The 19724-nt window shown below is 41.7% G+C and overlaps 3 protein-coding genes across 5 annotated transcripts in view; 2 read left to right on the forward strand and 1 right to left on the reverse strand.

Annotated features, from left to right (window-relative positions):
• The window catches only part of scaper (S-phase cyclin A-associated protein in the ER), a 54010-nt gene extending 45964 nt beyond the window's left edge, over positions 1-8046 (reverse strand). The window contains exons 1-4 of one of the 2 annotated variants that reach the window (XM_079162696.1): positions 7812-8046; positions 3713-3830; positions 2607-2683; positions 1727-1924 (exon numbers count right to left, since the gene is read on the reverse strand). In XM_079162696.1, the coding sequence (XP_079018822.1) occupies positions 1727-1924; positions 2607-2683; positions 3713-3830; positions 7812-7979 (561 nt within the window). In that variant the 5' untranslated portion in view covers positions 7980-8046. Of the gene's footprint in view, positions 1-1726; positions 1925-2606; positions 2684-3712; positions 3831-6663; positions 6990-7811 lie in introns of those variants that run through there. The other variant, XM_079162697.1, reaches the window with a different exon arrangement.
• A 1505-nt stretch (positions 8047-9551) lies between these two features.
• On the forward strand, positions 9552-13145 carry rcn2 (reticulocalbin 2). The gene is made up of 8 exons (XM_079162752.1): positions 9552-9618; positions 10072-10212; positions 10326-10428; positions 10510-10706; positions 10800-10913; positions 11019-11112; positions 11221-11360; positions 11944-13145. The coding sequence occupies exons 2-8, from the start codon at positions 10072-10074 to the stop codon at positions 12085-12087; spliced, it is 933 nt and encodes a 310-aa protein (XP_079018878.1). The 5' UTR covers positions 9552-9618; the 3' UTR covers positions 12088-13145.
• An 887-nt stretch (positions 13146-14032) lies between these two features.
• On the forward strand, positions 14033-19713 carry pstpip1a (proline-serine-threonine phosphatase interacting protein 1a). 2 transcript variants are annotated; one of them, XM_079162750.1, is made up of 14 exons: positions 14033-14130; positions 14227-14301; positions 14448-14482; positions 14584-14690; positions 14810-14872; positions 15361-15465; positions 16299-16344; positions 16558-16637; positions 17214-17312; positions 17419-17515; positions 17719-17806; positions 17921-17997; positions 18437-18534; positions 18627-19713. In XM_079162750.1, the coding sequence occupies exons 1-14, from the start codon at positions 14108-14110 to the stop codon at positions 18756-18758; spliced, it is 1125 nt and encodes a 374-aa protein (XP_079018876.1). In that variant the 5' UTR covers positions 14033-14107; the 3' UTR covers positions 18759-19713. The 2 variants fall into 2 exon arrangements, with proteins under 2 accessions (XP_079018876.1, XP_079018877.1); XM_079162751.1 differs by having other exon boundaries at positions 18440-18534.
• Positions 19714-19724: the final 11 nt, after the last annotated feature.

Below are 19724 nucleotides of genomic sequence, written 5' to 3' on the forward strand. Positions count from 1 at the left end.
TGATGGGGAGCGTGAAGGGAGTGGTAATTGAGAGTAAAGCTCCACAGTGCTTTTAGTTAATAGACAAGTCAGGCCAGTGAAAGATGTGTCCAGCAGCAGGTCTGCTGATTAGAGCTGGTTAACAGGCGAAGACCACCACCATGGCGCGGTGTTCATTTGGTAATGAAGGCCGAGATGGAGAGAGGTTTGCTGCTCCTCTGACAGATAAAGCAACAATGAGTGAAGGCACCGTAAAGTGGCTTTCAGCATGTTAACAGGCACACTTACCTAAATACAACCCTCGCATAACATTTCACGAGGAATGACAAAATGTTTAACCTTCCAGAGGCATTGCCATAAAATAGGATGGGCAGTAAAAGCTCGTGGTCCACATGCAGAAGCAGGTAGAGCCTAGTTCAGACTGACCGCTGGTAAATTATTCACAGTTCTGATTGTTTCATTTTTTAAGTCAAACCATTCAAGACCAGAATAGCCTATTTCGGTCTACTTAAAACAGTTGTATAAATTAAAAAATAATTCAATTAATTAATTTGCCTCCAAGGGAACAGGAATGCCAAGTACCTCTCCAGCCGGGTCTGTGTGATCCGTCTAATAAATCAGAGACGGGATGAAGGAACAGTTGATAGGAACTGATTAGGCCTGGGGGCTTGGGTTAAAGAGGGCTGGGCATTATTAATAAGCATATATGAATCATTCTGTGTGAAAACATATTGCATCAGCACTGAGGTTCTCATGCAAAATTACACAAAGCTTTACAGAAACAAAATATAGCCTTAATGGAGAATTAGGCATCACTTCCTGACAATGGTTATGTTTATGTCCATAAGTTTGCGGGTGGAAAGTTGTTAGCAATTTGTGTGAGAGCACACGATGCAGATTGCCCACGGCTACACTGGGGGTTTGTGGCTGGGGGCAATCAGAGCACTCTGCTTCCCCTCCAGATGACTCCATCATCTATCAGTGTCCATTAAGGCCGAGCTGGGTGGGATAGAGGCTTATGAACAGCACCCAGCGTCATGGCCATTAGACAGCATTAGGGTGGAGAGAGATACAGTGGTGTGAGGGGGGAAGAAAAAAAAAAAGCACCCAACAGCCAGATGTCTGACACAGGCCAACTGGCAACATCCTGATCACACCACAGGGAGCTGCACTGTGGCACTGACAGCAAGCCAACCGCACCGCAGGGAACTGGGCTCCGGTACTGACCGCAGAACGTCACCAGAACCTTGGTCGGCGTAATGCAGCGTGGCAGAAGAATCAATAGAACACAGGACCATCAGTATCAAAGCAACACGCCCTGGAGCAACATCACAGAATGCACCAAAACAAACACACCGATCCACAGAAAGGAGACTAATGCTGTTGATTGGATGTGCAACATGTTGACCAATGGCCAAGCCCCATTTCAGCAAATGCCTGACGACAAACACAGTGCATGTGCAATGTTGTTTACAGTCCGTCATCAATACTCAGTCGGGCCCAAGAGAGAGTCCTGTGATGATTCTTTCAGCAGCGAGCCTTCAGAGAGCCCCTCTGACGTAAAGCAGAAATCAAGAGGAATGTGAGCTGTGAGGGAGATGTTTTGTTATGATCTCAAAGTCTCCCTCTAGTGTTCAGAAATCCCAACACCTTTCAGGCTCCACAGATCATGAGCCCACTCATCCTGACACTAGAATTTGCATTTCTACCTGCCAGCGTTTTTTGTCTCTCCTCAAAGCGGACTAACCTTGCATTCTACGACACTCTGATCGGATTCACAGGTGACGTAAATCTCGTCCACAGCTCGACGCAGGTTGTCGAAGAGGAAAGCCCAGTAGCGCGCTCGCAGGTCCACCTTGCGGGGCTGTCTGGCTTTGGTGGGGCTCTTCTCCGGCCCCTTGTCCAACAAGGCACCAGCCGTGCCTTTATTTTCGACTCCAGCATTCTGGGGAGACAAAGTGTGGACCAGACGTTACGGTAACAATGACAAACTCATCGCAGTGTCGTGCAAGTCTTTAGTTGCTTTTATATCGCAACCACATTACTTTTTTCCTGTTGGTTGGGACATGAGGTTCAGCTTTTATATAACTTATATTACCAACCATGCATGTACAGCATGAGGGAAATAAGGAGGTTTGAACCCCCTTGTGGCAATGTTGGCTCCACACAGTATCCCAGTGGTTTCAGGAAGTATTAAATATTAAAATAAAAAGCATCAATACATTTAAGGGACTAAAAGAAAAAGAAATTACATAAGCTTAAATAACATTTCACTAGTCCAGGGAGGCATCAGTTTGTCACACCAATATATAATGTCCAGGCTTATAACATCCTCCTGTTGCAATCTAACGCATGTCTTTTTACAAATTTCGCAACAACACCTAAAATGAAATTAGGAGATCTGACTTGAGATGGATTTTTGTTGGGTGCAGCAAAGGAATATTCAGGCACGTAACACAATACAATTGCAGACTAGGATTGGTCTCCTTTTGCTCCTTTTCTTTGTCAACTGTGCAGTGAGTCCCTGAGGGTTCAGGGCTTAATTAAGGCCTTAAGGTACATTGGGACTGGGCCAACACTTAGCTTGGTGAATTGTGCCCTCTAGTGGAAGAAGGTAAAACACGAACCTGTTTCTTGTTCCTCTGTTGAGCAGAGTTGATCCTCTGGGCCTTGGAGCTGACACTGGAGTTGCTTTTGGACTTTGCTACGGGGGAGGAGAAAAAGTAGGCGTGTACTGCGTATAGTAACGGATGAAATAAACAATCTCAAATGATCGCGATGAAGGTAACATTCAACATTCAGGTGAGATGATCAGGTCAGGCGGTAGAAAATATTCTAAATGTGGCGTTCATTTAAACTGTTTTTATGGTTGGACCTTATTTTTAGGTGGCTAAAATAAGGGTACCCAATCTTTTCTAGAGATAATGTTCAGTGAGGATCCAGCTGCCAAGACAGCCGTCCATTAATATGTTCCAGTCTGTGGAAGTCTGATTTAAAAGTCACGCAGTCTACTTAGAAATTATGACAAATTGAATTTAGAACAGAATAATAATTTAAAAAACTACCACAGCTACCAGTCAGCAGTGACTTGTATTTACATTTAAAGGAGAATGTAACTCACAATATCCTGTAAAAAGCCTGTAGAATACGTTTTGCTGTGGTGAAGGCTGGTCTAAATGAAGCTTTCTTTGATCATTTGATGTGGCACTACCATGCAATACGGGAAACAATACTGTCAACATCTTACCAGTTAATTTTCTTTGACATTTCAAAGATTATAGCACTGTGTAAACAATTCAAAGCCTACTACATAATATTATATTGTTACTATTACACCGTGAACCATAACAAAGCAGTGAACTGTGCCACCAAAAGTATGCTCTTCGACATAACGAGGGACTAGGTGTCAGCGTGAGCTTTAACCCACTTAAGAGATTCTCAACACTCCTTCATTCATCAGTCTAGCCTTGAGGTGAGAAATGAGCATCGAGTTCACTGGAACACTCCAAATAAATGACTGAACACCTCCCACTGTCCCAAAGATACGGGAAATCAAATCACCTAAAGCAAACACAAGCTGCAACACTCACCACCGCACAATGACGACCTGAACAACACAAATGTCATACTGCATTTACTTGTGCTGTTAATGTGGCATTAATGTGAAACCTGCAAAGCAGAATAATAGCATATTGGCATTCGTAGAAGGTGCGTCTGGCGTGCAGCTACTAACCTTCCTCCTCTTTGTTCTCCAGAGGAACACTCCAGGCGATGAGGTTTCGAGCGGCGCGGCCTTCTTCAGCGACGATCTTCCTCACCTTGTCGTGGCTGTTGGAGCGCTGAAAAGATGCCTGCGAGGGAAGAGTAGAGCAGCACAACACGAGTCATGAAATGTGATCATAAAGAGTAGATGTACATTTATATCGTATTTCAGTACTGTCGCTGGGATAACCAACTGAAATGACTCATAGTGCTCTCTTTATGTAGGAATGCAACAATGTGTGGATCAAGATGTGTTGGTGTGTGTATGATTCGCTCAACTTTTGTGTGTTTTTTCCTTTTGCCATCATCATTACTATAGTCAGGTGTGGACGGGAAGGTGGGATGGACAGAGAGGATGAATAGGAGACCAGAGGGTGGGGAAATGGGATGGCGGTTTTTATATTTTATTAGATTTTGTTTTGTGTATACCTGAATTCTTTAAAATTGTAATACAAACATGACGTATTGCATGACAAACACAAGATCCCCCGACAGTCACAATAATGCATCTTTGGTTTGCAGTCAGTTTAAACAGATCAGTCAGGTGCTACTCAAAAGATCAACATGTAGGTTAAAGCCATTAGTGAAAGCCTGCTGAACGGCATCTTATTCCTGTGTGCTGTAGAGCTCCATTGTGCTCAAAGAGACTATTAAATAAACATCAACGTGCCATCATGGAGAACCTTGGCACTGGAGCGTTTTGAGGCCATCTCACATACTTTTGGAAGCAAATATTCACCAGCAGCTGAAAATAGTCCCCAACAAACGCCTGCAATCGGGAACATTTGCTCAAAACAACAAAACAGCTGTACACGTACTTATGACGTGTTTTTAAAGATGCCACAGACAGGGTAGGGACATTGGGATGAATTAAGAGACGGACTAGTCGCCAAGTAGTTTCAGCGGTGAGCTAACCAGTAACACAGCCTGAAGCATAGCTAGTGTTGCTATGGTTACCTCCGTTTTAACACCGTGCACTCTATTTTTGTACAGCGCTTAAAGTATATTCTAGTGTGTTATTATAGCCCTGAATATGCTGAAATGTGTTTATAAACAAGCAGGTCGATTGCATTCTGCATTTGTTCAAAGCATTATGAATTTCAAAACATAACTGACATCAAACTGTGTGCATATAAACACCTGATTCAGACATAAAACAGACATAAAAACACACGTTAACTGCTAAATCAGTTTAACAGAATGTTAGAAATGTATCAAAAGTACTAATGGTTATCAAAAATGACTGTATCAAATCCCTAATCCTTCTAGTCGCACCACAAGAGAGTATCGCACGATGACGTTTCAATAATTTGTCCCAGCCCTGGTGTGTGGATCAAAGGTAGGCTCAATAGTGCACACATTCATTTAAAAGGCACAGACTGTGACAAGAAACAGCTGGAGGCGGGAGCTCTGAACCCGCTGTGCGCCCAGCATGCATCATGGTTGACCTACACATTGAGTATGCATCAGTAAACATGACTGTAATCTCGGAGTGAAGCGGACACTGTGAACCAAAATAAATCACTCATCATCACATCCTTTGAGTTTGGAACATGAAGACGTGCTGTGAGGAAAACGTGGCATCAACAACTCTCTGCATCCCCGTCTCACTGACAAACAGTCTGTCACACAACAGTCATTGATGCAGAGAGCAAATCTGTTAAACAACTCCATTTTCTAAATGAAATAGCAAAAGACAAAAGTACACAGTGTACCCAACAGTCTACTATAATATGGCATATTTTGCCTTTTTAAATCTCACATTTAAATGTTCTGACTTCTGGCCATCTGGTAACAAAACTACACAAACGCTTGTAGATAGAGGCTGATCGTTCTGGATCTTTCACTCCCAGCAGCCTCCTCTGTACTGCTCATAAATCCTTTAGTCTAATGTTGACTAAAGTCCTGAGCAAACTGTATGTTGGTCGGACAACTATAAGATGTGGTTTCAGACTTGAAACACATTGTTACCTAAAGCAAACACAAAAACCGAGAGCCAGTTCTCCTCATAATAGAAAATGAGTCACGGAACAAACTGTTCTCTCTCTTTTAACGGCTGTCTCTCACTACCAACAAAGACACAGATAAATCATTCCTCTTGGAACACACTCGCAATTGAAAAGAAGAGAGATACAGTTTATGTCTTATCCAAGGATTTGACAACATAAATCCTTGGATAAATCTTTGCAGACCATCATTCACTGCCAGTAAATGCGAGCATGGCTCATTAGGCGTTACACATGCAGAAACAGCATGCGTGTATCGGTCTGATACTATTTAATGTCCCGAAGGGAGATACCCAGCTGACCTACTTTTGGTGAGCATAATTCTTTACATGTCGAGTGGCTTTATTCGGCCAAGTAGAAAAGGGACTGCAAAGAGATAAAGGAACATCAAAGAACACAGGCCAATTTAAAAAGGAGCAGGAACTAGTGACGTAGGTCAGCATCAATGCACCAGCTCCCATCTACAGCCTGTAAATATTTACTCTGCGGTTACTGGGGTTTGGCAGCCGTTTCATGACAGATGAATGTTGTGGGAAAACCGTACTTACTTACAACTGATGGCTGGCGAACTATGTGCAGCAGCCTGAGGCCCAAAACCAAAGAAAATAGGCTAACAGCAACATTCTCTTGATCCACTTAACCAGCTGTAAACAAGCGGTCTTCTGGGCTACACTGTAGAAAAATACATTGTTGGAGCATAACTTCTGTTTAATTCTCTGGCCAAGGCACTCCTTCCCCGTGCACCAGAGAGAGAGTGTTTATTTTCTAGCCTGTGCTGAGTAAGGGGCAAGTGTAGGGTTTCCCTTTTTGACAGGGAAGGTTTACCAACAGATGCAAGTAGCAAGACAGTGGGGGAGATCTCGCTCATGAGGAGAAACACAGATAAAAAAATCATATAAGATAAGAGGATACATACAGAATAGAAGTACAGTCTGTAAGCAGGTTCCTCGTCTGTATCCACCCCTGACATACTTGTGCAGCCCACTTCAGGCAACCTGTGCCCCCACACCAGCCCCGCCACTTGTGCAAAGTGACATCGTCATCTGACAGCACGACCAAAAATAGACTCCTACTGTTTAGTCCAAACTGCTATAGCAACTTGCCCAGCTGTGTCAACTCCTCTCCCAGTGGCGATTGAGAGGGACAAGTGCTCAGCGCTCTGCCAGTCCACTTTGCCTGTAATCTTAGCCTGAGCCCTCAGTGCTCTGCTGAGTTAGCAGCCATTTCTTAGGCCCGACTCTCTGCCCGCTGCTGTCTGTCTGCTTGCCACTCTCTTCTGCTCTCCACTGAATGTAGCTTCCTATATTTACAGCTTCTCTCCTCTGCATCAGAGCCCCCACTCGCTCGCTCACTCTCTCTCTCTCTCTGTGTCTCATCTCTCACAACGCTGCGCAGTCATGTGCACACAGCCAGCCTGCTGCTCTGCCCCCCCATCCTGTGTTGCCAGTGATGAGAGTATAGCTGCAGGCTCAGTGTGTGCTAACGCAAGCCTGGCCAGGCATTAGCCTCACAGGGCGATGCTCTCGATCTGATTGGACTAGGCATCCAATAATTCATAGGCTGCTTGGGGGGGACAAAACACACAGGCCCACATGGTTTGACCGTCTACAAATGATGCAAACTTACAAAGTCTGCAGGAGAAAGTTGGGATAAACGGGGACAGCAGGATAAGCAAGGCCACCTGGTACAGACTTATCACAATTACTCCTGTGCTGCCCTGTCGTCACATGTATGTTATACTGACGATAAGACAACACACATGTAAACACAAATCCCATGATGCATTAGCATGTTCTCACACATCTCACAGGGCCATTTATCATCATTTAGTTAAAATTGCACAAGTGGATGCTGGTGGAAGGAGACCACATGGGCTGACTACATCACACAGATGTCTCTAAAATGTGTCTTTCCTACTGCGACCGTCAGCTGAGTGAACCCATTCTCAATTATCCAAATCACCTAGCTCAAGCTAGCTAGCAGTGCATTGGGATTGTCATGCTCTTGACTAAATTAGCTGCGATATTTCGGCTGTTAGCAACCAGCTAGGATGCCATTACGAACCTTCAGAGCGGTTATGGATGTATTCTTGCTTTTGCTTCCTCCATGCGAAGAGCCTGAGCTGTTGCTACCAGACCTCTCCCTCCCGTCCCCACCTTGGCTAGCTCTCGGGCCGAGGCGGTGCTGCCCAGCTCCACGCCGTCTTCCATCATGGCGGTTGTCTTTGGACATCGACCACGCGGTATGTTCAACGCTTATTAGTCGGTGAGAAATACGAGTCTACGGACACGGTTGTGTTGTTGTCAGAGTTGATGGAATAACATGTCAGATAAAAACATGACAGAGAGGACAACCTAACAAAGCAGGAAGTCTGTTAAGTTCACGTGTTGACTGACAATGGGGTTATCCAATGACATCGCTGTAACAGCGACACAACATACGCGCCAGCCAATCACGTACAGTATAGCTTAGGTTAAGGGGCGGGACTTCAAACTGCCTACCATGGCAACCATGTAGACTGAAGATCGGGCGGGATGTTTGTTTGATTGCGCGTGTGTGTCAAGCATCTACAGACCGGAAAAGAAGGAAATCTGCCTTCAAAATAAAAGCCTTTGTAAGCACACCTTTTCTTTAAAGTATGTTGTTTGTTTATCTCTGTATGTTTTTTTGTAGTTTATTTATTTTGCACAATTCAAACAATAAGATACAAATAAACAAACATAACAGAGATATATGAATAGCACAGTGCTGGAAGAGAAAAAAAGCCAACTGGGCTTATTTGAAGCCTCCACCTATATAATATTAAATGTGTACAATATTACAGAGAACATAAAATGACTATGATATGACGATGTAAAATATGTGTGTGATATGTGTGTCTATTAATTCATCTACTTGACTGTACATAGCTTATGTTTGCTTAATTACTGTGTTGTGCTCAGTTTAGAAGCATGTCTATATTCCCGTACATTGTTTTTGCTATTGTGTGTTAAGTGAGAGCCACTGGAAACCAGGTACCATTTCTTCATATGCCGAAATATACTTACATTACAGCTAATTCTGATCTAGTTGTATATACATCAATAAACAGATTAACTAACTCTCTTGTACAATAGAAAAATGCCATGAATTGTCGTGGAACTAGTTTGCTTATTCGTACTGTAGAGCAATAACAAAGATTAGTGAAGCCTCTTTTACTTATGTGCGCCACATTTGTGGTACAAATTATCAGAGGGTATAAGGTGTGCCTGAACTATGACCACCATTAAAAGCAGATTTCAAACCCTATTAAATCAGGCCTTCCTCTAAATTTGAACTTCCCAAGGAAAGAGTATATCTAGCAATCCAACACCCAAAAGTGACTAAATATTATAATTCAGAGACGAACTCTTAGTGTCAGCATTTTATTTTGTCCGGCCCTATCTGTACACAAACTTAACAATGACATTCAGATAACTCCTTAACGTGAAACAGGCCCGGATCATCTTTTCGGCCTGCTAACATCTAGTTGGAGAGAACTCAACTGCGTAAACGCTAAAGTTAACACAAATTATCACTCAGACGTGACAAAGTTATTTAAAATATGTTCTCATTCATCCAGACTATTGCCCCTTTCCTCCGCACAAAGCTGAAAAATATTCTGGAAAGATAAACTTTTGTACATTTTGATTTATCTTTGTGTAAGTCTTGCCAGTACTGTAAGCACAACATCCTAAATGAATGAATCCTATTAAATTACCAAAACAGGTTTGACATACACCAGAATAACAACAACGTTTACTTTGGGACGTGTACCCGGAAGTACACGTCTCCTCTAGGGTGAATAACATTCGCGTCAACACTTGTGCAGAGGACTTTAAACAAATCTAATGTAAGTTCTCTGACGATCATAACAGCGTCTTCCATTTTCATTATCTGTCCGCCTTCTCGCAGTTACTTCTTGATTGTTGACTTGTGTGCGTTGTCTTTTAACTGTCTATTATTTTTGGCTAACGCTGGTGATTGTGTCGAGTTAATGAAAACGACGGTTGACAATAACGAGTATTTCTACCAGACGTTCAGCCTCCTTGTCCCCTTCTCTCTCTCTACCTTATACGCACGCGTTCCTGGTAGATTTAGCAGGTTTCATCCAAAATCCACGGTTTCATGATCATGCAGGACGAGGCTCACGCACATACAGTTTAGTATGAACTTCCACCAGCTGACCACAAGGTCGCACAGTTGCATTGCGACTAGAGAACTGTCTTTGCGAACTAATTGCACTTTGTGGTGTTTTCAATTCATCCACTCATTTGTTTTACTGTTAAATAATTGTGTTCAACAGATGGCATCCTCTGCATTGTTGGTAATGCTGGTACTTCAGTTTGGATTTGGACACGGCTCTCATAAACATCTCCATGAAGAGCATTATAATGATCAGCAGCACAACCCTGAACATGACTTGGACATCCTGCTGGGAGATGAGGTTTGTAAATATTACTCATAATATACTCATTTTCTTTTTGCTCTTTAGCCCAATTTCTAATCTTCATTCATCCTCTTCTCACCCTTCCTCCTACTGACCTCATGCACTTCTAGGACACAGAGGAGATAAAGAAACTTAGCCCGGCAGAACAGAAGAAAAAGATGATGGAAATTGTCAAGCGGATTGATACAAATGCTGACAATCTGCTAAATGCAGGTAAGTTGATGTCTCTCTCAACATTTATAAAGAAAGCAAAGATGAGAGGTCACGCTCAGCCTGCTGTGTTTTTGTCGACAGAGGAGATCACGCTGTGGATTCAGCACGTCTACAGAAAATATGCTCTGGACGACACAAAGGAGCGGTTCTCTGAGTTTGACACGGACAAAGATGGTGTTGTAACATGGGAGGAGTACAACATGGTCTCCTATGACCAGCTTATAAGTTTTGATGATGACGCTGTTCTGGAGGATCCAGAGCAAGAGTCCCTCAGAGACGTTGGTATACTTTAATTGTCCTGCTAAGAATGCCATTAAAACCACAGCCTGATTTATCTGTGATAACCTAACGTTGGCACATATCCCCATCAGCTCCACCTGAAGGAGAGGAGACGCTTTGACTTTGCTGATGTGGACGGCTCATCCGGGCTTAATGTGACAGAGTTTCTTGCCTTCACCCACCCGTCTGAAGTGGATCACATGGCCGTAAGACGAGCTCAGACTCCTGCAAAACCTGATCATGCGTTATATGAGTGCCCTTCATATTTCATCTTAAAATTTAATAATCTACCCTTTTTTCCCCCCTAATAGGATTTTGCCATTGAAGATGTGTTAAACGAATATGACACCGATAAAGATGGACTCATCAATCTGAATGAATTTATTGGAGATGTTCGTGGTGAGGGTAAGACAACGTTGATTATTTTAAAACATAGAAGGATCTGTTTGTTGTTAGTTTCTTCTGCTACGCCCAATTTTCATCCCAAGTGTTGACACTTCATTTTGTTGCCAGAGGATTCCCCTTCACAGTGGGAGATTGAAGAAACAGTGCGGTTTGAAGACCTCTATGATCAAGATAAGGATGGCAAGTTGAATCGAGACGAGCAGCTCCGCTGGGTTGCCCCCAATAGCTACGGCTCGGCAAGAGAAGAGGTAAGACTCAACCGATCCAACTTGTAGATTTAGAGAGACAGCGTCTGACACCTAGTGGCAGTCCCGTGACAGGTGGTGTCACTCCTCTGACAAATATTGGCACTAGCAGCTCGTGGCACCTACTGACACCTACATATACAAACAAACAAATTCTAACATTTAGGCATAAGCGCTTGTCAGTGTCAGTTGGCATTCTGCAGATGCTTAGATGCCACGAAAAAGTGAAAAACAAACACAAAAAAGGGAAAACCGTTGTTATATAATAATTAGTAAAGACTGTATTTGTGTTCCTTTTTGCTTCTAAATGGCCCGAATCGTAACGTTGTTAGCGGAAGTATTTCAATAAAAATACATTTCAAAATAAAGTTGAACCTGGTTGCTCAACACAGGCATACAGTTTTAAGCCAGCTACATAGATCCTGCCACTGTGGGGCCAGCGCCGCAAGGAGGATCTCGGGGCCTTGCGGGAGATTTAGTTGCCATAGTAGATTGATATTGCTTGGGAGGATTATATATATAATTTATTTTTATGTTGGTATGTCACTGAATTATTTGCCTTGTTTTGCTCACATGTCATTAACAGGCTCTTCACCTCATCAAGGAAATGGACCAAGATGGAGACGGGCAGATCTCAGAGGGTGAAGTCTTGAAAAATCAAGAAACATTCATGAACAGTGAAGTGACAGACTATGGCCGACAGCTGCATGCATCACACGATGAACTATAACTATACTTTATGTTCTTGTTTTCTCGCTTGTTTCCATGAAGATGTAACGTTGTTTATTACCTTCTACTTCGACATTAGTCATGGGATTTACGTTGTGGTTTATCTTATCCGTCAACAAGCGTTTGCAGTATTGAATGACATTGACAAAACAACATGAAAAAATAAGTGACAGCACCAGCATAACACAGCACAGGGTTCCCACTCTGCCTGGAAAACACGTGGAAAATGAGAAAAAAAAGTCAAATGTCCTGCAAAAATATGTCAACATTCTCCTGTTTCCCTTTAGCTGAACATGAACTACTACTCTATCTATCAGAGCTCCCCAAAACGTAAAACATTGCCATCTGCAGGGGCTAAATTATGTTCAGGATAATTTCAACGGTTAAATGGTAGTTTATGCAATAACACATAACTGGTAATATGATTGTACCACTTTTTAAGGACAATAAATTGACACGTGCCAAAAGTGAACCGACACGAGTATCAGCCCAGTTGTGTTAAACACTGACATGTTGCAGCTCTTCCTCATTTAAATAAAAATGAGTAAGTGAGTGAGTGTTGCCGTTAGAGGGCTGTTTCCTGAATGTGTCATGATCCGTTTCACTTGCATCAAGCAACAGCCTGATACACTGCTGGGCATTATAAAGTGACTTAAAGTTGTGTGGATTCTCCAACAGGGACTATTTTTAACCACTGGCAAGATGTCGTTACTGTTTAAAGATGCCTTCTGGGTGAGTTAGTGTGATGCGACTAATCCATACTTTGTTATGTTGTGTTCACTGGAGTTTTGAGGTAATTTATGTTGTGTGCCTTTCCACTTCTTCTGTATTTGTGCTTCTCATTTTGTCTGGACAGTATCCATGCTACCATTCACTAGTAATGTATTAAGTTAGTCTTTGACCACAGTTAGCTTAACACTTTGTCTTTAGACTTCCGATCTGCTTTGATTTCTTTCCTTTTTCCTCATTTTGAAACCCACTGAACAGGTACTGAATTGTTGCTCGGATTGAAACATTAACATGTATGCAGTCTTGATATGCAATACAATTGTTCTCTTATCTCTGGTTTGTGTACCGTTTCTATCTAAAATCAGGTGTGTCACACAAACTAAACGGCTCTTTCTCAGTACAACTTTTTAAAATAGTGCTTTGATGTTAACCATGTGTTCTGTAGAGTTATTGAGAGTTTCCTGTTATTTGGGCTAATCTCATCTGCCTTTTGTGCCTTTGGTCTTCTGACACATGCCTTTCCAGAACTGTACAGAGCACCTGTTAACAGACCAGAACTCAAAATGGTCATGAAACTCAGTACAAGTCTCTTTATCATAACTGTAAGCAAAGCATCAGAAACTGGTCAGTGTAACTCTAGTGTAGCTTCAGTTCACATCATGAAGTTGTGTGCTTCCCTTTTCCTCTTTATTATCATCCTGTTATCAGTATCCTAATGTCAAATGTAACCCAGCTACAATATCGATGGACATCAGAGATTGTTCCACCAGTAATTGTACTTCCACATTGTTTAAAATTCAGCAAAGTAAGAACACTTTTCTATGAGAGGGGGTTGTCCCACTTGGTTGCTTTCCATTCAGACCTCAACAAGAGCACGTTACAATTTCCATTCTTGATGAGAAACCACCTACGTGTACAAATCTCACAAGTAATCAAAATAAAAGTTGCTGTTGAGTGTCATTTAAATCATCAGCTATTGGCTAAAGGTGATCATTTGGGTCTCTTAAATACTGAGCAATAAAGAAACATATATATTATTATATTTTATCACAATAATATTTTATTTCCAATGGACACAACATTTAGTAAAACAGCATTTATTTAGACTGTTATTCCTAAACGTATCATGTTGTGTTAAAACTAAGCTATCCCTGTGAACGTGTTACCTTATCGCTGACAGTATGAGCATCATGGTTTGGTATTCATGTTTCCAGGGAGTGGACTTCATCAGTAATACTGGGTATGAGACTATCAGTCTGAAACTTAATGATGGTCGACGGACATGCAAAGACATGGAGGAGCTCCTGAAAATGAGGTGGGCTCACGCATTGCTGATGAAGTGTACTTGATGAATCATTGACGTGACCTCAGTGTAATGTGGTTCAGCTCTGTTGTGGTATTGTCTATGTAGGGCATCAGCAGAGGAGAAATATGGCAAGGAACTGGTCACAATCGCCCGCAAGGCTGGGGGTTTATATGAGATCTGGTAGGTATGTGTGTGCATTTGAGCGTTGATGCCCTCATCATACGTCTAAGTCTGCCTAAGCAATACATTTGTTCTGCACCCTATGGACTATTTATTGCATGAAAAGATGCATGACATTTCATTCATTATTCATTTTGTTTTCACAGCACTTTGAGAAACTCTTTTGACGAAATGAAATCACGTAAGCACAGGATATATCTCCTCCATTATTTTTCCTCGTGCACTTCATACACGTCTCCGTCAGCTCTGAGTCTTTACCTGTATGTTTTGTTGTTTGTTCAGAAATTGAAAACGTAGGAAACTTGCACATTCAGCTATCTGCATCGCTAAAGGAGGAGGTGAAGAGAATGGAGCAGTTCAGAGAGCGACAGAAAGAACAGAGAAAAAAGGTACCAACGATGAGCTTTTTCTTCCTCGTTTGCACAGGAAATCTAAATAGAGTTGCCTCTCAGTGTGGTTTTCTGATGACGTTGATGCTTTATAATGTAACGTTGTGTTCCTCACTTAGTTTGAAGTCATCATGGAGAAGGTCCAGAAGACAAAAGTCTCTCTCTTCAAGAAAACAATAGACGTAAGAACAATTTATATTATCATGATGATCTATGATTAGACCTCATGTGTGTGGGAGGGCCTTGCAGATTTACAGAGATCTGTTTCCTCTTTATATAATTGTGGCAGCAGTAAACTGTATCTTTTAGTGAAGCTACATATTCCTTTGTACGAGCAAGAAAAGTGCATTCTGAAAAGACTTCAGCAGAGAAGGATTGCCGTCTATATTTAAGATGAACATAAGAGGAAGAGGGTTTCGCAAGACAGGTCAATGTCAGTCATAACTCACTGGTGTGAAGGACAAATTAAGGAGCTTAAGCTCATACCCCTCTCCAATCAAAAGGAGGAAGTGAGGTCTTACTTGCTGCACATTGATGTTCTTTCAGATACATGGCACGTCTTCGTTGACTGAACATGCCACCCCCCCTTCCTGTCGAGGGTTCAGAAAGCGCTGATGAACAGAGCATGGGTGTTATAGTTTCATATGGTTTCTGTTCTGTTTCCCTCTAGTCAAAAAAGTCCTATGAGCAGCGCTGCAGGGAGGCAGATGAGGCGGAGCAAAGTGCTGAGAAGATGGCCAACGCTCCCACAGCTACTCCCAAACAGACCGAGAAGGTAAATCTTTACTGTAGTATGACTCATTAAAGGTCCAGTTCAGAAAGGAAAAGCTAGGCTTGACTTTCTAAAAGGATCAGTGCCGTTTTTTTCTCTGAGATATAAATTCTAGTTACACAACCTTTCGTGACATCTACTCCTCCTTTCTTGAAAATAATCTATGAATATGCAAATAGTGTTCATTTCAATAATTCAACTACTGGACCCATGATGCCTCTGACTTCACTTAAAAGTCTATTCTCAGTGTAAATAGTATGTGCACTGGAGGTTTTAAGCGTACAGATCACACTTGTGTAAGCCGTGATTAATTTCCAGACTTGTTATGATGTCACCAAATCCTGCGTGTGCGTACACGTCAGAAACTGAGATTTAAGGTGAACAAAGAGATACTTTCCCCCTCAGCAGTTTCATTTTATTAGTACAATATTCTACACAGTGATGGCCAAACATCCGACTAAAGTAACATGTCCCCCACCAGTCGAGACATCAATGGGCTGTACAAACAAGCGGCGATGTATGCAGGCAATTGGCTTGAAATCGTCATATAAAACATTCCATATCTTGTGGACAACACAGAGGCGCAGACACGCTTATTGACTCACATATGCACGCACACATGCGACTGATAGCATGATTATCTTGGTGGAGATAATAAGAACGTCTCAGTCTTTGGATTGTTCACGCAAAGGCCTGGTCCCTTATTTTTAAACACTGTAAACATTTATGTATTTTAAGCACCTACGCAATAAACTTTAATACTTTTTATTGGGGAAACTACAGGTTTACAGATATAAAATAAGTGTGTAATTTTGTATTATTTTGTATTTTTTCAGATGAACAACAAATCTAAACAGTGCAGAGAAGCCGCAGTGGAGGCTGGTAAGGACAGATAAGCAGCGAGATGCTGTATTTTGTCATTTCATGTAGGAAGCCTCTATGATCTAACTTTTATTTTGAGGATGCTGGTTATTTACTTCCCTTTCCATTGAGGATTCCAGAAACAGAGTTAGCTGCAGTATATAAATAAATCTCAAAGTTTATTAAAGCGTTATAGAAAATCTTTTTACAATGAATTCTTGAACTTGTCTTTAGAGAAACAGTACATCTCAAACATTGAACAGCTTGACAAGACTCGCCAAGAGTGGGAATCAACACACATCAGCATATGTGAGGTAAAGTATAACACCAGAACCTGTATTTCTCCTCTTACTGATCAAGGTAGGCATGCAAATTACAACATGATGCATTTCAAAATGTACAGACTTACACCATGAGTGGCAATACCGAGGCCTGTTTTGTCAATGAGGATGTACAATACTTCCTTTTAGCAGACTATAAAGTGAGTCATTAATCTGAAAAACGTTGTCCGGGCAACAAAGCCTTCCTAGATGTGATAACACCAACAAATCTTAGGCAGCCATTCAACTACCTTATTCATCCCTATGTAAAAAGGTCAGTTGTCGGTGTCAGTTTGAAACACAGGACAATACACATACATAAGGACAGGAAACAAAGTTAAAATGATACATTTAAAACTATGAAGCATTAGAAAGCACCCAAATGATCTGAGTTGACAGATCACACACAGATACCACAAACCATGCTGGATGCTTTTGTTGTGCAAGAGGTTGCCAGTTGCATCAATATATTTCAGAAGTGTACATACAGCACTGTATAGTGTTGTAAATGTACCGTGCTTCAATGTTTTCTAGATTGCTTCTTCTTTTTGTAATCATTTTGTTTTGCAGGTGTTTCAGCAGCAGGATGAGGACCGCCTGAGCGTACTAAGGAATGCTTTGTGGGTGCACTGTAACCATTTATCAATACAGAGTGTTAAAGATGATGAGGTTTGTGCAGCTGTTCTCACACATCTGTATGGGATAGACTTTCAGCAAGCCCTTCCAATATTCTGGACTGTTTATTCAAAACTCACTGTGCAAACTGCTCTTTCAGTGTTACGAGGTTGTGAGGAAAACACTGGAAAAGTGTGACATCATTGGTGACGTCAACAGCTTTGTGGAGATGAAAAGCACCGGCTCGACCCCCTCAGGTGAGCACTCGCCCTGCGGCCTTTTCCTGATTTGGATTTGAATATGTTCCACGGTGGAAATTTTAATATTATCTCTCAGCTGCTGCTGAAACATACAACAAAATGTTTGACTCCTTTTGAAACAGGGGATTGATGGTGTGTAACAAGTCATCGCCCCTGAAGCATTAGATTTTTTAAATTTAATTTCAATGGTTCTTCCACAGCTCCAATTGAATACCAAAGTTACTACGAGAGGGATGCTGCAGATGGCAGAAATGGCAGTGCTGGATTTGTAGGAGGAGTGATGAAAAGGTTCGAAATACACAATGTAAAGCTTCTACACAATTCAAAATGCATTGACGATGGTTATTATATATTTTATTTATTTGTGTGTATCTCTTATTGAATTCTTTCCCCAAATTGTAGGTTTTCCAATCTTCTGCAGTCGAACTGTTCCAGTGGCTCCAAATTGAGCATCAATGAATCAGTTGCACAACCTACTGGTATAGTACCAAAGTTATTCCGTCAGTAACACTGCAATTTCCAAAATGATGACAGAAATGACTGTGAAAGCCACATTGAGCCTTGCAACACAAGGTGTGGAGCAACTATAAGTTACATACTGCAATTATTATTCTTCACACCTGTGATTCACAACTAGGGGTCCTTGTACTCCAGAGGGAACTTTGTCAGTTATGAGGGCTTATGTGGAAACGTTGTGGCGTAGCTCAGCTAATTAAGTTAAGATTTAGAAAAAAATAAATATATACATATATCCACCTTTCTTATGGACACAAATGGGATAAAAAAAATGAATGGGAGGAGTGAAGTGTTATTTTTTTGTGTGTGAAATGACAGTATCCACCTTTACATATTAAACAGTCTCAATTAACCTCAATTAATCCAGTGCTGATTATGTCTGAAATCCTGTCAACTCCTCAGCAGGAACATCAGAGGGAGTGTATGCTTCCATACCTATATCTCAGGGGTCCCAGATGAGCAGTGAGGGGTACAAGGTCATGTACGACTATGCGGCACAGGTCAGCGTCTACATGAGACACTTTCAAATGTTCTAATTCTTGTTCATTATCAAGTGATGACTGTTGACTGAATGTTTCTGTTCCTCGTCCAGGGGGATGATGAGCTCTCTGTGTCTGCCGGGGACGTTGTGGTAGTCATAGATCAAGGTGAGGATGGCTGGTGGACGGTGAAAAGAAATGGCCTCAATGGATTGGTCCCAGGCTCTTACCTTACCAAAGAATGAGTTTACCTGACAGCCATATGTAGGGACTATGACTACTACAGTCTCTGAAGTAATATTTTCTTCAGGCCTTGTCATTTCAAATTGCCTTATATTGAGCTTATTTGTTGTACATATTTGTGTTTGGATGCATCATCAAAACCCCTTTGAGTAGCATTTGAAAATAGGTCACGTACAGTAGTACGAGACAGTGTGGAAATATTTATTGCTATGGCACATATTCATGTTACTTTGCCCTTATTGCTGGTGTGCCGAGTGCTCCTCATACCAATGACAGCTGGGAGATTAAGTGATCCGTTGCACGAGGTCTCTGCACTAAGTTTATTCGTATACTGTGGCACTCTTGTATACCTGCAGTCTTAAATATGAAGCAGAATGCTTTATTTCCGTTGTGAACGTGTATATGATTTCTATGTGTAGTTATTGTTTCTATTCTGAATGTTACCAGAACAATTCAAACACAGTAGCTGAAATGCAACCCGGCACTATACTTAGGTAATGCGGCTGAGCAACCTGCTCTCTCTGGTTCAAACGTATCTGGTTACTGAGCAACAGGGGAGACGTGACCGAATCAATGTCTATCAAGTAACCCAAGCGTAGGCTATTCACCGCCTGTGTATACATATCCACAATGGCTGTTTGGTGGTCACTAAATGTACCAGAAGTGGATACAACTACATCTCATGATTCCAGGAAGAGCTCATGTATAATATGCATGCGTTACATTTTGAGCCCACGGTAACCTTGAAACTAGTTTGAAAACAAAAAGCTACAAAGCATAAACGATTAGACACAGACCAAAGTATTTGACTAAATATGTGAACCTCTTACACCGCTGCCTCACGGGAAACACCTGAACTTTGACCTCTCTTGTAGACTATGAGCTTTGTCCAGACAGAAAGAAAAGTAAAATCACATTTTGGGAAGCAATATCATCTCTTTGTAAAGAATTGTCAGAAAAAATCCAAT

Source organism: Pholis gunnellus (assembly GCF_910591455.1).
Source record: "Pholis gunnellus genome assembly, chromosome: 7".
NCBI lineage: Eukaryota > Metazoa > Chordata > Actinopteri > Perciformes > Pholidae > Pholis > Pholis gunnellus.

Excerpts from the sequence above, each read along its gene's own strand:
- pstpip1a (XM_079162750.1), top strand. The coding sequence starts at position 14,108 with ATGGAGGAGCTCCTGAAAATGAG. Across the intron at positions 16,345-16,557 it reads AGAAGCCGCAGTGGAGGCTG|AGAAACAGTACATCTCAAAC; the intron begins GTAAGGACAGAT and ends ACTTGTCTTTAG. Across the intron at positions 17,313-17,418 it reads AGAGTGTTAAAGATGATGAG|TGTTACGAGGTTGTGAGGAA; the intron begins GTTTGTGCAGCT and ends CTGCTCTTTCAG.
- rcn2 (XM_079162752.1), top strand. The coding sequence starts at position 10,072 with ATGGCATCCTCTGCATTGTTGGTAATGCTGGTACTTCAGTTTGGATTT. Across the intron at positions 10,914-11,018 it reads CTGAAGTGGATCACATGGCC|GATTTTGCCATTGAAGATGT; the intron begins GTAAGACGAGCT and ends CCCCCCTAATAG. Across the intron at positions 11,113-11,220 it reads TGGAGATGTTCGTGGTGAGG|AGGATTCCCCTTCACAGTGG; the intron begins GTAAGACAACGT and ends TTTTGTTGCCAG.